General features: G+C 42.2%; 1 protein-coding gene across 4 annotated transcripts in view; it reads right to left on the bottom strand.

Annotated features, from left to right (window-relative positions):
* The window catches only part of ZZEF1 (zinc finger ZZ-type and EF-hand domain containing 1), a 136151-nt gene that overhangs the window by 51097 nt on the left and 67079 nt on the right, over positions 1 to 17975 (bottom strand). For all 4 annotated transcript variants that reach the window (XR_004026947.1, XM_030799531.1, XM_030799532.1 and 1 more), the window contains exons 25-33: positions 17168 to 17316; positions 15241 to 15481; positions 11691 to 11770; positions 10956 to 11049; positions 8535 to 9003; positions 6896 to 7060; positions 3369 to 3488; positions 2188 to 2349; positions 399 to 528 (exon numbers count right to left, since the gene is read on the bottom strand). Coding sequence is in view for 3 of the 4 variants with exons in the window: in XM_030799531.1 (XP_030655391.1) it covers positions 399 to 528; positions 2188 to 2349; positions 3369 to 3488; positions 6896 to 7060; positions 8535 to 9003; positions 10956 to 11049; positions 11691 to 11770; positions 15241 to 15481; positions 17168 to 17316 (1610 nt within the window). In the remaining variant the exon portion in view is untranslated. The remainder of the gene's footprint in view (positions 1 to 398; positions 529 to 2187; positions 2350 to 3368; positions 3489 to 6895; positions 7061 to 8534; positions 9004 to 10955; positions 11050 to 11690; positions 11771 to 15240; positions 15482 to 17167; positions 17317 to 17975) is intronic.

Below are 17975 nucleotides of genomic sequence, written 5' to 3'. Positions count from 1 at the left end.
ACCAGGGACCAATTACGTAGAAGACAATTTCTGCACAGGACCGGGTGGGGGATGGTTTTGGGATGAAACTGTTCCACCTCAGATCATCAGTCATTAGATTCTAATAAGGAGCGTACAAACTAGATCCCTCGCATGCACAGTTTATTGTGGGCTCATGCTCCCATGAAAATCCAGTGCCGCAGCTCATCTGACGGGAGGCGGAGCTCAGCCTCCCTCACTTGCCCGCTGCTCACTAGCCTGCATTCGGTTGCATTCAGCAGTTGGGGACCCCTTCACTAGGGTATTGAATGCCACCTGCAGATCTCTCAGGAAAGAGCCTGCCAGCACCCCCCCAGGCAAACTCTCCTCTCCAAACTCCTAGCAAATCACTTCAGAGTACTCTAGTTGAGAGGTCTTACTTTCCTCTGCTTCTCTGGATCTTCCTGGGCTATTTTTTCATACCAGGCCTCAAACATGCCATCCTGACACTCATCCATCCATTCTGAATTCTGCTTGGCATCAGCAAGCTCATCTTCTTCACTCCATTGGCTGAAAGAAGGACATAAAGAGAGAAAAGCATGCCTCTCCCAATCACCAAGGAAAGTACCGGTTAGCAGACTCTGTGTCTATAGGTCTATTATATTGGGCATTTTTTAACTTCTGAGAGGGAAAGGTCAACTGCTTTTCAAAGCCCCAGGATTTGTCAAATATTTGGCAGATATATGCCAAGAAAGAAGGAGAAGCCCTTTCCAGAGTAGACGATAAGGGGTGAGAGATTAAGAGTTTGAAAGGCTGTACCACATGGCATAATTCCACTGGACAATCATTTATGGTGAACCTACTATGTGCCAGGCACTAGGGCCAAATAAAGTTATTTTTTTTTTTTTTTTTTTAAGTCTGATTTAGACATGCTCAGCATATCCTGGTGGAATCAGTATGAGAAGGGAATCAGGAGACACCGTGACTTCAGCTCTACCACCAGCTGCTGTGAGACCTTGACACATGACTCAGCCCTGGTCCTCAGTCTCCCCATTCCAGACGAGATCAGGTGCATTCAGGGTGGTATGGCCATAGACAGTTTCCTCATTTCAAATAAAGCGCTTCAGGTAGATAATCTTATAAGTTCCTTTCGGATGCAAAATTGTAAATTTCCGTAATTTCCGTTTACAGCTTGTTTTAACAAACAGAACTTTAAACAGAAAAAGATTTGCTTAATAGCAAATACAAAATATTTACCAAGCTATAAATACACATTCATTCATTCATGCATTCCAACAAAATGGTTTTAGGCCTATACTCATACTTAAGCTTTGCGCTAGGTGCTATGAGGGCTTGCTGTAAAGGGCGTGCTTCCTTCCCTGAGGACTGTGGCATGCAGGGAGACAAAGTGAGAAACTGCGAGCAGGCCCACAGCCAAGATCCACAAGCTGATGCCCCCCAGTGCTGCCCCGTCTCTACCAACGGAGTTCTAACAGCGAGGCAACGGCTGAGGTTCGTGAACTAAAGAGACAGCTCTAATTCTGTCCCCTTTTCCCTTGGAACAGCTCTCCTAAGAGAGTGGAGACTGTCCTGGTGTTGACTCATTCATTTACTTCCTCCCACTTCTCTCCTCTTAGCGCACTCCCTCTCCCCTTCTCCTCTTCTTTCTTTTCTACACATGAATGGCCACGAATAGGGAAGTGGATTTGAGCAGAGAAGAGAGATACGGGCCAAATCGGAGGGAAAAACCGTTCCTACACGATTTTTTTCTAACTGAGGTCCTTATAATGTGCAAGAAGTTAGAGTGGCTAACATAACAGATACATGTAACAAAAATTATGGAAAAGGATTTCCCAATGCAACAAGCTGTACTAAGATCACCAAAATGCAGAGGGTTCTCAGCCTCAGAGTTCACGAGATGACCACCACCAATGTACACAGCTCTACCGCATGCCAGACGCGGTCCTAAACACTGAAATATATAACTCGGGTACTCGTCACAACAAGCCTCGGAGGCAGCACCATTGTTATCTCCAGCTCTGAAGATGAGGAAACTGAGGCACAGAGGGATCATACGACTTGCGCAAGGCCACTTGGCTAGGATGTGGCAAAGCCAAGATGTGACACAGACAGTCTAGCTCCGGAGTCTGTGCTCTTAACACCCCCACTACGTTCCCAGCGTTTCATAACCTACATTAGGAACTGCAGAGCGCAGGACCGTGCTCTTACCTGATCACACTGTCATGGACACTTATATTTTCCTGTGACATTTTCATGAGGAGATCTGGTAACTGAATATCAACAAAGAAGGCGAGATCACTGGGTTCCCAGCCCATATCCAAAAGATGAAGCAGGGCTGTTTGAACACAGGATAAGGCAGGGAGCAAGGACCTAAAGGGGCCATGAAAGTGACCATTAGCAGAGCTGCTTATTACCAACAGAGGCAACAGAAGCAACTCAAGTAGGTAACCTGGTTTGCGATTGAAAGCAGAAGGGAAATTCACATTGCCGATTTGGGTTCCTTTGAAATTCCTCATACTCCACACAAATATTCTTCAAAGCTTAAGCAAAATAACTCTGAAAGGTGTAAAGTAAGGTTTCCATCCTGCCACGACCACCATAGGGGTATGTTATGGTAAAGAACTGATAAGTAAAAATCACCTTCTGATAAACTGCAAGATCAGGGCCAGCTCCAAATTAGCCAAGGTTATGCAGTTTAGATTTACAGAAGAATCATTTGATTTAAGGCTTATGTCTAAACCATTTACTAAGAGGACTGGGAAATGGCTTTATACTCCAGTTTTCAAACTGCACATAATACATAATATACTGGCTGGGCGTGGTGACTCACGACTGTAATTCCAGCACTTTGGGAGGCTGAGGCAGGCAGACTGCTTGAGCCCAAGAGCTCAATGCCAGCCTGAGCAACATGGCAAAATCCCGTTTCTACAAAACATAAAGAAAATTAGCCGGGCATGGTGGCATGCGCCTGTAGTCCCAACTACTCAGGAAGCTGAGGTGAGTGGATCAATTGAGCCTGGGAGGTCCAGGCGGCAGTGAGCCGCGATTGAGTCACTGCACTCTAGCCTGGGTGACAGCATGAGGCCCTGTCTCAAAACAAACCAAAAAAACCCTAATATACCAAAAAAGAAAATAATAGGCTATAAATTCTTAGAAAAACCCAGACTCAACCCCTTAAAAAGAAAATATACACACCAGACAGAAAAAGGACTGGGAGAAAATATACGAATAAGTTAACGTTAGTGATTAGCTCTCTAGGTGGTAACATTAGAGGTTTTTTTATTTTATTCTTTGTGCTTTTTGGTATTTTTGACAGTGAACATATATTTCTTTTATAATCAGAAAAAAATACATTTTTTTTCTCTAGAAATGATAAAGTTATCCAGTACCTGTCATTTAGGCTACTAAATCCTTTAACTGCTTTGACCAAAAACAGAACAAGTTGATAGTAAGTGTCTCGAATTTCTTTGTGTAGATCAGCACCACAGCCTTCCAGGTGTCCAAAATAACTAGAAACAGAGGAAATCACTAATTCACTTAATTGCCGGAACATCTTTTTCTTAATAATAATCATGATTTCTTACATGAAAAAGAGCAAGTGGCAGTAAGCTGAACAAAGCGGCACAGGAACTTAAGTAAATACAAATATAATACCTATAGAAGGTAACGCACAAAACAGCAAGTGAATCCCTTTGACTGGCTCAAGAGAGTTACCCAGAAACATGGAGATGAGATTATTTATCTTGTTTGTGAATATAAACCCATCCCTCCCACCACTACTTGGGTGCCAGATACTGTGTTAAGTATTTTTCACAAATTACCTCATTTGATCCTCTCCACACAATCATGCTCACCCCTCTGCCTCCCTTCATTGATGACTTTGGCACCAACCTCACTGTCTTTTCTACCATGATCCTGGCCATCTTGGTGACTTCAACATCCATGAAAATGATGTCTCCATTCCTTTTTCCCTCAATTCTCTGCCATCTGCATCTCCAATGATCTTCTCTTCCACGCCCTTAGCCATCCCAGTTTGATGGTCATTTCCCAGACCTTGTTATCATGTGATGACATCATCTCTGATACATTGATGCCAGAGCACCCTACTCTGACCCCAGCTCTCCTGCTCACCCAGGTAGGACTCCAATAGCAGCCCTTTCTTCAATACCGGCGGCGTCAGCACAGGACGCTGCCTCATGTTAACCATCTACTACTGCGGCCGTGCTTTCTCTCTGCTCCCTTCTCAGCTTAGATTCCATGGCCCATAATCATACCTTAGCAAACACTAACTCCCGTGTCCCTTCCTTCCTCCATGTACTTGCCTGAGAAATCTTACACCTATATCAAAACAGCTGAATGTCGTGGAGGAAACACCATACAAGCAAGCTGACTAGTATGACTTTAAATTTACAACCATAATGATCAAATAAGCCCTCAAAATTGTCAGGCAATTCAGTAGACTGGCTTTCTCAATTTTCATTACTATCAAACCTTCCCATAGGCCGGGCATGGTGGCTCACACCTGTAATCCCATCACTTAGGGAGGCTGAGCCGGGCGGATCAGTTGAGGTCAGGAGTTTAAGACCAGCCTGGCCAACATGGGGAAACCCGGTGTCTATTAAAAATACAAAAATTAGCCGGGCGTGGTGGCACACGCTTAGGAGGCCAAGGCAGGAGGATCACTTGAACCTGGGAAACGGAGGCCACAGTGAGCCGAGATCGTGCCACTGCACTCCAGCCTGGGCGACACAGCGAGACTCTTGTCTCAAGACAAAAAACAAACAAACAACAACAACAACAAAAAACAAACAAAAAACCCAACTCCCCACCCCCACCAAAAAACCCCTTCCTGCTTCTCCTGATGCCACCACTACCTCCTTCTCATCCTTCCATTCTCTCTGATGACTATCCTTATATTTTATTTTTTAAAAGAGAAACAGGTATCTTGAGAAAGAAAAGCAACAATCACATAGGAATTCCCTTACCTTTGCACCACCAAATATCTACCAGCCAACTTGTGGACACTGTGTGTCCTATCTCCCCCGCTACTACAGATAGAGCCTCCCTGGTTCAATCAAAGGCCAATCTCTTAACTTATACAACTGCTGCTGCAAATTATCCCCTCCCTTCCTGCATCAAGTTTCCTTATCACTGATTCATTCCCACCAACATACAGAAGTACTCTTACATCTCTTTGAAACTCTCAGTTGACCTCACATCGCCCTCCAAAAGCTTCCCCGTTTCTCTGCTCCCTTTGAGGCCAAATTTCTTAAACTAAATATCTGTAGTCTCTCCATTTTATCACCCTCATTCTCACTGGCCTTCTGGCCAAAGGCTCCAGTAAGACTGCTGCCAAATCCAGTGTATTTTTATCTCTTTCGAACTCTCACATTAGCATTTGACACAACTGATCACTTATCTTTTTTTTTTTTTTTTTTTTTTTTTCCCCAGGAAGGGCACTCACCTGACATTCTTATCTTTTGAGATCCATTCTTCTCTTGACTTCTGGGACAACAGCATCCCTTGGTTTTTGATCTACCTGACTGGCCACTGCTTCTCGATCTCCTTAGCTGACACTCCTTTCTCTGCTTGACTTCTAAGTAAAAAAGTGTCCCTAAGTCTCAGTCCTAGGCCCCTTCTTGTCCATCTCTGCACTCTTTCTAGGAGGTCTTATGGCTCTAAATGTCATCTACATGCCAACCGCATCCAAATTCTATCCCTAGTCCTGACTTCTTTCCGTAACTTTAGTTAAAACGCTGACCTCTGTTTTCTCAATATCTTTACTTGGTATCTTTACAAAAAAGATTTCCAGCTTAACATGGCCAAAACAAAACTTTTGATTTTCACTCCAATCTGTTTCTTCCATACTCTTTCCCTCAGTAAAACGCATCACTATCCACCAGCTGCTCACTCCCAAATCCTAGGAGTTTCCCATGATTCCTTTCCTTCATTTACCCTCTCCATCTTATCCATCCATAAATCCTGACAATTCTACCTCTAAAATACATTCTGAATCTCATCCTTTCCTCCCCATCTCCAGTACTATTCTCTGGATCAAACCACCATCATCTCTTGCCTGGACTACTGCCACAGACTCCTAACTGCTTTTCTTATTTCCACCCCTTTTCACACAGTAGCCAGGGGCACCTTTTATAAATATAAAACAAAGTGTGATCCTCCTGGGCTTTAAAATCTCCAGTGGTTTCCCAACTACAACTTGGTATAAAATTGAAATACTTTATAGTGATAACGGTCCTGCCTTTCTGACCTTATCCCATCTCTGCAGCCTTTGCACTGTTCCTTCTGCCTTCAAGGCTCTTCTCTCCGATCTTAGCTGGTCATTCACCTCTTGGCTTTCATCTCCTCAGCCTGCCTTCCCTGACCATCCAAACTAGGTCACTGTATTAATCACCACATAACAATATCACTATCTGGTATTTTTTCATTTATTTGTTTTTTTGTCTCTCTCTCCCCTCAATATAATGTAAAATCTGCCTTGTCTACTGCTGCATAACACCCAGAAGACATTCTAGCACACTAGACACTCAAAAGGTATTTACTGAGTTAATCTTAAGAACCACCTTTTGAGGTACTCAGATTAATATCATTTCTGTAAGCCTTATATTTAGCTCACAGCTTCCAGGAGCCAAATGATGCATGAGTATATGAGCAATGCAATTCTCACCACCTGGTAAAGTAAAGCTGATCAACTCACCAGGAGGAATAAACATGTTCCCGGCAGTTACATATTAAAAGGATACAACCCATGTTTCCTTGGAACGAGAGAATGAATTAACCAAAAATGTACATTTGTATCCTACATAGAAATGATGCCGCTATTAATTAGAGAAGACAATCAGGATTTATTTACAATGATCTTTGTTGTTTTCCTTCTGGACCTGTCCTTTGTACTTACTTGGTAAAATCTTTCTGGCAGGTCAGAAGCTCCAACAGGAAAAGTATGAAAGGTGGATGGAAGCAGTGGGGCTGCCCAAGGGATTCTGCACAGTACTGAGTTATCTTCAGGACTTCCAGGATGCTCTGGGCCTGGGCTTTCCTCAGGGAAAGAACCTTCACAACACTGGAGACACAATGCAAGTCAGGAACACCCAGAAAACTCTTCAGCTGGGGCAGAAGGACAATATCCCCCCCAAAGCCCTGATGCCATATATCAAAGAGGAAATACTATTGTGAGGTATTACAAACACCATGTAGGAGGAGTACCAATACCTCTTTACTATTTTTAAGTCATCACTCAGCAGCACTACAAATCAGTTCATGCCAACTGTCCAGAAGTCCAACAACTCATTATTCATTTAATTCATTAAGTTATTCAGTAACTTAATGAATTAAAAAGGAACATTGATATTTTCACTTTCCATAGAGACAAAGCCTTAATTCTTAGGACAGGAAATTCCTCACTAACTTAAACATGCAAGACTTCCAGAGATGTAGGCCTATGAACAAATAATTTGGTTGGAAAATATCAAATCCTGGCTGGGTGTGGTGGCTCATGCCTGTAACCCTTTGATGCAGAAAGATTCCTTGAGCCCAGGCATTCGAGACCAGCCTGGGTAACATAGGGCAGCCACGTTTCTAGAAAATACCAAATCCAAATTTCTCCCTGGGTTAAAATAAGACAATTTTATAAGTGGCAGCTACCAAAAAAATGCTTCCTTTTAAAATTCTAATGGTACATTCTTGAGATACATTTTATAAACAGTATAATACATAAACCTTACATGAAAAAAAATATATATATATTTTTTGAGACAGTCTTGCTCTATCACCCAGGCTGGAGTTAAGTGGCATAATCATGACTTACTGTAGCCTCAACCTACCTGGCTCAAGTGATCCCCCTGCCTCAGCCTCCCAGGTAGCTGGGACTACAGGCAGGTGCCACCACACTCAGGTAATTTTTTTTTTTTTTGAGACAGAGTCTTGCTCTGTCGCCCAGGTTGGAGTACAGTGGCGTGATCTCGGCTCATTGCAACCTCCGCCTTCCAACTTAGAGCAATTCTCCTGCCTCAGCCTCCTGAGTAGCTGGGATTATAGACGTCCACCACTATGCCCAGCTAATTTTTGTATTTTTAGTAGAGACGGGGTTTCACCATGTTGGCCAGGCAGGTCTCGAACTCCTGACCTCAGGGGATCCGCCTGCCTCAGCGTCCCAAATTGCTGGGATTACAGGTGTGAGCCACTGCGCCCAGCCTCAGCTAATTTTTAAAAAAAATTTTTTGTAGATGGCGGGGTGTGTGGGGGGTGGGTCTCACTATGTTGCCCAGGTTGGTCTTGAACTCCTGACCCCAAGTGATCCTCCCACTTTGGCCTCCCAAACTGCTGAGATTATAGGCATGAATCACCGTGCCCACCCAAAAATTACTTCTTTAAAGAAAAAAAAAAAAAATCAAAACTTTTCTTGGATATTCTAAAACAAGTCTTAATCTATCCTAAATATTATTTGTTCGTTTTTAACATGAACTTCAAGCCTCCGACTAGACTGGGTACCCAAGGCTTAAAAAGACAAAGCGACAGGAAGGTAATGACTGGCTTACCTCCTGTGCGAGAGCGACTGATCCTTAATGAAGTCCATGACGTCCTTCAGCACAGGGTATTTCTCTTTCACTGTGGGCACCAGTCTGGCCTCCTCCATGGATCGAAAGGAGAGCAGCCGGAGTCGCCCTCGGGTGAAGGGAGGCCGGCGGGTAGGTGTGGAAGGTGACAAGGGCTCTTCAGCTGTGGCAGGGGACACGTCTGCAGCAGGAAGGCCACTGCTGGATGGCAGCTTTGGCTGGGTGTCCAGGCCAGGACTCCAGTCTCCTGTGGCAGGGGGTGCTGCTTCAGTGGGAGATACTGAGGCTTGGAAATGCTCTTCCACCACAGAGCTTGTCCTCTGACGCTTGTCGAGTGGCTGGAGATGACTGGTTTCATCGGCAGTCTCCAACTTTTCGCAGCTTTCTTTTGAACTTATGCCCATGGGCAGAAATTTTAGTAATAGAAGACTCTTCTCAATACACTCTTTTGCTAGATGCAAACAAGAATCATAATTGAAAAAGAAAAAGTTAAAATTATGGGGGAGGGGGGAGAGGGGAGGGATAGCATTAGGAGATATACCTAATGTAAATGACGAGTTATGGGGTGCAGCACACCAACATGGCACAAGTATACATATGTAACAAACCAGCACGTTGTGCACAAGTACCCTAGAATTTAAAGTAAAAAAAAAAAAAAACAAAAAAAAAAACAGTTTAAATTTATTGCCTACTTCTGGAGAGAAAATAAGTTAAATGTCACAATTTAGGGCAAGAGACAGCTTCATGAATAAAGAGATATAGGCCTGGTGTGGTGGCTCACACCTGTAATCCCAGCACTTTGGGAGGCCAAGGCAGGAGGATCACTTGGGGTGATACCTCAGCGTGGGTAACATGGTGAAACCCCATCTCTGTAAGAAATACAATAAATTAACCAAACATGGTGGCACACACCTACAATCTTATCTACTTGGGAGGCTGAGGCCGAAGGATTGCTTGAGTCTGAGAAGTTGAAGCTGCAGTGAGCCGAGATCATGCCACTGCATTCCAGCTTGGGTGACAGAGTGAGACACTGTCTCCAAAAAAAAACACAAAAAACCAAAAAACGAGAAAGTGATACACATATTTACTGACAGAATAGAAGAACAGAATCAAATTTTATCTCATTACAGAAATCAAAATCTCGCCAGGACTATCGGCACACTTTTTAAAAAAAGTTTTATTGTAGATGTTTTCAAACATGTATCTAGAGAAAATACCATAAGGACCCTTCCATGTACCTGTCACTCAGCTTCCGTCATTATTAACTCACGGCCAATCTTGTTTCACCCCCACCAACTGCCCACTCCCTGGATTATTTCCACATACATTCCAGCACCACACTATTTTATCTGTAAAAATTTTTAGCATATTTCTCTTAAAAATATATGAGTTTTAAAAAATAACCACCATAGGCCGGGCGCGGTGGCTCACGCTTGTAATCCCAGCACTTTGGGAGGCCGAGGCAGGTGGATCACGAGGTCAGGAGATCGAGACCATGATGAAACCCCATCTCTACTAAAAATACAAAAAAAAATTAGCTGGGCGTGGTGGCGGGCGCCTGTCGTCCCAGCTACTCGGAGAGGCTGAGGCAGGAGAATGGCGTGAACCTGGGAGGCGGAGCTTGCAGTGAGCCGAAATTGCGCCACTGCACTCCAGCCTGGGCGACAGAGCAAGACTCCGTCTCAAAAAAAAAAAAAAAAAAAAAAAAAAAAAAAAAAACCACCATAATATTAAAAAAAAATAGTAATTCTTTAATTTCACTGAATATTCAGTGTGAGCACACTTTAAAATCATAACAAGGCCAGGTGCAGTGGCTCATGCCTATAATCTCAGCACTTTGGGAGGCTGAGGTGGGAGGATCACTTGAGGCCAGGAATTTGAGATCAGCCTGGGCAACACAGTGAGACCCCATCTCTAAAAAAAAGAAATGTCTTTAATTGCTTAACAAGGGAGATACAAAGAGGAAAAAAAAATTTGCCAGGTGTTGTGGCACCTGCTTGATGTCCCCCGCTACCTGGTAGGCTAAGGCGGGAAGATTGCTTGAGCCCAGGAGTGGGAGGCTGCAGTGAGCTATATAACTGAACCACTGCGCTCCAGCCTGGGAGACAGAACGAGAACCCATCTCAAAAAAGAAAAAAGATGTAGCTCAAAAAGCACCTGATGCCTCCTAAGAGAAGTGATTAGAAAGATGTTCCATTTGGAGCAGGTCAATAAAACATTACTCCTTTTTGGGATTTTCTCTATTTATGATACATTCTTGGATACTATATTTAGCACCTGTATTACTTTCCCTAGGTCAACACGGCCTCAATTAAGATAATCTAGAAGGTGAGTAATTGGTTTTCCAGGCTCTAAAAGGAAAACAGAAGGCTCAGGGACAACAGCTGGTGTTAGCACACTCACCCAGGCTCTCAGGGTTCGCCTCAGTAGCTTCTGAACTATGTTTTTCTTCTGCTTCATTCCCCAGGCTCATCAGGGACTTCTGCTTCATCTCTAACTAGGGGAGAATTTGAGCCACGTCATTATGCTGCCCAGGCAGGGAAGCAAGGACAGCCATGGCAAACTACTTCAAAAGCACACAGCACTGAGACCACAGAGTACTTTACAGTTGTACCATTTAGAGGGGTTTGTAATACCCACAACCTTATTACTTAAAAATTTCTAGAACACTGGTGCTGCAGGGGGCTTTTTCTAAAGCCTATCTAGTACTGATAAAGAAGCAGCTGAGATCTAGAGAAATGAAGAGTCTTACTAGGGTCATAAACCCAGTCTGCTGCAGATTGAACCAAAATTTCATCCTATTCTACTCTGAATGAGGGGACATCTCTACGTGATGCTGAGACCTAAAACTGGCCACGGTTACCCAGTATCTAAAGCAATGCTGTTCCTCCAACTCCATGGAGTTCCATGAAGGGATGTAAAGAGGGCTCAACTAAATCCTGTTTCCTCTATTTTCAACTGTCTAGACTATAATTTCAAGGGTTTTAAATTATTTTATATCTATTCATGTCACTAAACTTTAGCTTAACAGAAATCCTAAAGCTATATTCTTGAGAAGAGAACAATTCATCTTAATTCCATGATATCACGGTAGAAAACCTAAAATATAGCAAAATCACATACAAAGGAAAATCTTACCATCCATATTCGAATCCCATCTGCCAAGGAATAAACCTGGGCAAACTCTTCACTCAGGGCTATTCTGCCTCCACTGTTGACTGGGGAAAGAAGCAGAGATGGAGATTACATTCAGGTAACACAATTCACTACTGCAACATTAAGCACAAAAGACACGACTCACTACTGCAACATTAAGCACAAAAAATCTAAATCTGCTGAAGTACAGAAAAAGTCCTCCTGACAATCACACATTGGCGATGGTAAGAGAGACTTAGGGAAAAAAATATTCAATTAAGCCACAAATACCTGTGTGGGTTCTTGTGTTATTTCAAACTAACTTTTTTCAAACTAATAATTTCTAAAATGGAAATAATTTTAAAAGTGAGTAAAATATTAAAAGATATAAAAAATACTAAAAGTAAAAATTTTAAAATATTAACAGTGAGTAAAAAAGTAATTATTGATATGGAAGAAAGCTCATGGTATATTAAGTAAAAAAGCAGGTTATGAAACAGTATAAACAAAATGATCTTATTTAAAGAGAGTTTATATATTTAAAACACGGAAGCCAAGTGCAGCAGCTCACGCTTATAATCCCAGCACTTTTTATTTTTATTATTCTTATTGTTTAAATTTTTTTAAGAGATAGGGTCTTACTCTATCACCCAGGCTGGAGTGCAGTGGCACCATCATAGCTCACTGCAGCCTCAAACTCCAATCCCAGTGCTTTGGGAGACCAAAGGTGGATTGCTTGAGGCCAGGAGTTCGAGACCAACCTGGGCAACATAGCAAGACTCTGTCTCTACAAAAAAATAAAAAATTGTCCAGGCACACCGGCATGCACCTGTAGTCCTAGCTACTAGGGAGGCTGAGGTAGCAAGATCACTTGAGACCAGGAATTCAAGGTTACAGTGAGCTACAACTGTGCCCCTGCACTCTAGCCTAGGCAACAGAGCAAGACCCTGTCTCTAAAAACAAACAAAAAAATAAAATGTGTATGGATATATATATATATATACACAAATATACATACATATGAATATACCTACATGAAAGTCCAGGTAAATAGAAAAACGTTCATAAAGGTTCTAAGTGGTGAGACTAGTTGATAATTATTTTAAGCTTTTCTAGACTTAGGTTTCTATGTAAACAGGTTTTTATGATTAGAAAAATAATATATATATATATATATTTTTTGAGACAGAGTTTTGCTCATTTCCCAGACTAGAGTGCAATGGCGCGATCTTGGCTCACTGCAACCTCTGCCTCCTGCGTTCAAGCAATTCAAGCAATTCTCCTGTAGCTGGAATTACAGGCACCTGCCACCACGCCTGGCAAATTTTTGTATTTTTAGTAGTGATGGGGTTTCATCGTATTGGCCAGGCTGGTCTCAAACTCCTGACCTCTGGTGATCCGCCTGCCTTGGCCTCCCAAAGTGCTGGGATTACAGGCGTGAGCCACTGCACCCAGCCTAACAAAAAAAATTTTAAAGAAAGATCTATGAGGCTTGCCCCTTCTCTTCAGCTAAAACCCAAAAGATAATATACTAGAACAGCGTGAAGCTCTCTTTTGCATCTATGTTACAATGCAGTAAGTATTTCCTGAAGCCCTGGAATACGCCAGGGCTGCACCAGACACTGGGAATACTATGCTGAGAAAAACAGATGAAGTTCCTGCCCTCAAGCAGCTTATATTCAAGTTGAAAAACTCCTCCCCACCCTTTCTAACCCCAAAGAGTGACTAATTTTTAGACAAAGATGAGCAAATTTGCTAGACAAAGACCATTCTCAAAGTAGTTCGGACTTAACTCAGAAATAGTCCTTAGACATATAATATCTATATCAATATCTATATCATAAAGGCAGAGACAGAAAGAACTAAGACAAGCCCGGCCTCCTTCAAACCAACAATGGCAGGCATTCTAGAAACAACCTGCATACAGCAAGACATTCCGAGTTCCCACAGTTGTAGAGTTCCCACAATTGACTATGCGTTTTCTCTTCTGCAAACAGGTATGTGGTATCTGAACACAGCCTGAATTTTCCCACAGCAGGAAGCCTTCCATTTCTCAGCTTTTAACCCACAGGCTTTTATCCCTCTACTGAAAATTCCTTCAAGTAAAAAGATTATCCAGCTTTCTTACTATAATTTGATTACAATAATACATATTGACTTCCCCCCGCCAAAATCATACAGGTTACATCACCCCCTCGATTCCTCAGCAGAGAAAAACTCTTCCATATGACATTTGTCTCCATAAATCACTCATGTCTCAATGCAGTTTTGTTGATTTGAGCAGCTTTTTAAAGGAGATATTAAGATTTGGGGATGTAATCAACATGTTTTAACAATCAGAAAATAAATTCTGCAATGTGAGATCCAAAGAACTGAGCAATAAAGGTGGTAGGAATAAAAATATCAATAATAACAAAATGAGGCTGGGCGCCGTACTCACGTCTGTAATCCCAGCACTTTGGGAGGCCGAGGCGGGCGGATCACCTGAGGTCAGGAGTTCGAGACCAGCCTGGCCAACAGGGCGAAACCCCGTCTCTACTAAAAATACAAACATTAGCCAGGCGTGTTGACGGGCACCTGTAATCCCAGCTACTCGGGAGGCTGAGGAAGGAGAATCACTTGAACCCAGGAGGTGGAGGTTGTGGTGAGTCAAGATCGCACCACTGAACTCCAGCCTCAGTGATAAAGTGAGACTCCGTCTCAAAAAATAAAATAAAATAAAACAAAATGAGCAACAATTACCCACTCTATGGAAGGAAGCTCTGTTTTTGCTTCTTTCACCTGCATTGCGTGGAGAACACACACCCTGCCAGGTGATTAGGGAAACCCATGCCTTATCTCTAAGTGGGGTTTGAAACAGTTTTCCCCTGAATAAGTATGAAGGTAGAGAGAGACTCTCCCTCCATGTGGGTCCTGCTAGGCGGCAGGGAAGCAGGGTAAATACAGAGATGGCATCCCTAAGAGACATGAGGAAAAGAGATCGCGAGGAGGTTATCAGCAAAGGAAACCTAGCGGGGTGATGCTACGAAGACGCTGCAAGCTAGCTAAAGGTATAGTTAATACCTACAGCTTCCTCCTTGGTTATTACTACATTCAAGAACTTAAACATTTGTGGTTTTAACTGGAATTTCTTGGAATGTTAGAGCGAATCACCCTTAAACCAATTTTACAGATAAAGAAACTGAGGTGCAGAAAGGTCGTCTGATTAACCTGAAGCCGCACAACTTTTGAGTTTTTGCACTGGGACCAGGACCCAAGTTAAGGTTTCTTTCCATTAAATTTCTCGGCAGTTTTCCATTGGAAATGGAATTCTGGATAAAGATAATTTACCTGCTAATTTTGCAACTCAAGGTTAGGTGCCACACATTACAATCTGCTAACCATAAACTGGCCATGCATCTTTTAATAGGCAAAGTAGGACTAACAAGATGGTGTTTACAGTTATAGAAATGTGTTTATATTTTAAAATATTTTAAATGTTCACTTAAGATAGGCTTTCTTAAAACTTAGCAATTAGCCTTCAGATCAAAAATATTCCCTGTAATAAAGTTACCATATTTTTGCAGCTTCTCATATAAATCTGGAGTGCGATACACCAGAGCAGCAAAGGTGGCGTTCACAGCTTGATCAATAGTGGAACCAGCAACTATATCTGTCTTTGGGGCCTGTTTTCTACATGCCTGTATGAATCCTTTGAAAAGTTCTGAATATGGCCCACAGAAGTTCTGAGCAGGCTCTGACTGGGCAAAATCAAGAAGAAAATGGCGGCAGGGGTCGTCAGGAATGTTCTTAACCTGGAAACAAAAAATAAACCCATCACATTTAACACATTCATTCAAAAAATAAAACTTATTGAGCAAACTATTAGGCCAAAGCAGAAGTATAAAACACAGTGAACACTCTCCGGAAGTTTAAATCTATTTTAGGAAGACCAGACAGAGATATGAGTTAAAAAAAAAAAGATAAACATAAATAAAACATTAAAAGCATTAGAACTAGCATTCCCGTAAAGCAAAAGATTATCAAGTGCCAAATGCCTAGAAGGGATACCCAGTGCTGAGAATTCAAAGGAGAGAGATCCTGGCAGGTTAAAGTAATTAAGAAAAGCCTCCTGGAGGATATGGGCTTTGGCCTGGACCCTGAAGGATTGGCAGATTTGGCTCTGAGGAACATAACCATTAGCAGAGGTTACGAGTCAGTGGGGAGACTGACCTGGCCTGAAGTCTCAGCTGGGGAGTGATGGGAACTAGAGTCAGATAGGTAAGGTGAAAGGAGACTGCAGAGAGCCTTGACTGTCACACTGAGGAGTTAGACTTCACCCTGTGGGCAATGGGGAGCCATTAATGGTGCTTGGCAGTGGAATGACAAGATAATGCAGTGATTATAAAAAAAACTTGGTAGGTACCAATGTCATAAGGCAGGTGCGAATGAGGGCCCGGATAAAGATGCAGACAGAGGACAGGACAGAGATGAACATCATGAGGAAGAATCCACAGGACCTGCAAGCTGACTGGACAGGAATGGGGAGACAGGTGAGGACAGGGGATGCTGGGGAGCAGTGGCTTCAGGCCTGGGGAAACAATGACCATCGCAGAAGTGACCAGTCTTTGGTTTTACACTTCTGAGTTAAGGGGCGTCAGGACATTTAAATGGAAATGCCTCACAGGAAGATGGAAACAGGTACTTGGAGCGGGGAGAAAACCAGACCTGGAGACTGATATTAGGAATTAGTGCCGCAATGTGACAGGAGAAGAAAGTGGAGAGGATGAAGTCTTGGTGGGCCGTGGGGAAGGGAAGAAAGCCTGAATAAAGCCTACCCTTTAGGGAAGGAGGAATATGAAAAGTCAATGAAGGAGGCAGGTGGGCAGTCAGATGTAAGAGAAGACAGTGGACTAGCATGGATCCAAAGAAGAGAGGGTCTGAAGGAGCCAAATTTAACAGAGGCAAGGAGAACAGAAGCTGAGGAAGAGCCACTGGATTTGGCAATTAACTACTAAATAACATGGGGCAGGACAGGGAGGGGAAGGAAGAAAAGTAGAATACAGAAATAGAGGAAAGGAGAGGTGAAAAATAAAGACAGGGCAAACTTTTTAGTTTTTAAAATCTTATGCACCTAAATCATGTGCTGTAATTCTAAGGAGAACAAAAGGTATAGCACAAATCATTCCTCTAAAGCTTGACTCAGCAGGCACTAGAAGTACACTCAATTGTTTGCCTGATAACTCCATCAACAGAGATTTCCTGAGCACCTCCTACATTTCATCTAAGTCACACATTCCGTATTTCTGAACACATATTGCGCACTGGCCCCTGTGGGACACAGTGGCGTTAACAAATTAACAAGGTATAGTTTCTGACCTCAAGGAGCTAACTGCTTAATACGGGTAGTAAGATAGAAACACAAGTGTTTATAACTTAAACTAATAAATACTTGTAGGCAGTTTCCAGTCTAAATAGAAAGAGAATAGAAGAGTAAATACCTCCTTACTATTCCGGTGTGGGTGAGTGGGCCAGCTTGCTTCTAATTCCAACTCTGGACAAACCTGATGCCTGAAGACAGGTTTCCACAGCGGGGAGCTTAGGACTAATGCCATTTTTGCCTGAGGTACTACCATGTTACTTCCTAACTCTAGAAAGAGAAGAAGACATATGAGAGTTCTATTTTTGCCTTAATATATTGAGAATCTTTGAAATGAGAAAGAAAGGGTTAAAAAAAAAACACAGATACTATTAAAAGTTAGAGAAAATTTACCCACGTACCAGAATGTAATTGTGATACTTTGTAAACACATATCACAGATTAAACTAAAGCAGCAAGTCCTGAAATACTGCGGTTCTGTGGAACACCTTCAGTTACAAGGTACCTTTGAAATGACTAATCTGTTTATAGTGAGCTGAAAACAGGATATGAACCATTTCTGGCATATAACACGAGGCCATTCAGGAACACTTAATTATGGAAAAACATTCACAATTTGTAAACTTAATTCTGTAGCAAATGATAAATATCCAGCAGACATGTGTTTAAAATAGGTATAGAGAAAAGAATAGGTGGAAATAAAAATGCTAATAGTTATTTCTTTCTTTCTTGGAGAAATATTAAAAAAAATTAGTTACTTCTGAGTGTTAGGATTAAGTATGATCTATTTTCCTTTGTTTTTTTTCCACTATGTAATTTTTCTGTATTTTACGTCTAAAATTGGAAAAACTCAAGAAATGATAAATAAATAAAATACAGTAGAAAGTTTTACTCTGCAATTCTTGTTCCCTGGAAGAATTAAATAAATA

This window comes from Nomascus leucogenys, chromosome 19, assembly GCF_006542625.1.
Source record: "Nomascus leucogenys isolate Asia chromosome 19, Asia_NLE_v1, whole genome shotgun sequence".
Classification (NCBI taxonomy): Eukaryota; Metazoa; Chordata; class Mammalia; order Primates; family Hylobatidae; genus Nomascus; species Nomascus leucogenys.
This window is presented reverse-complemented; position numbering and strand designations above follow the sequence as displayed.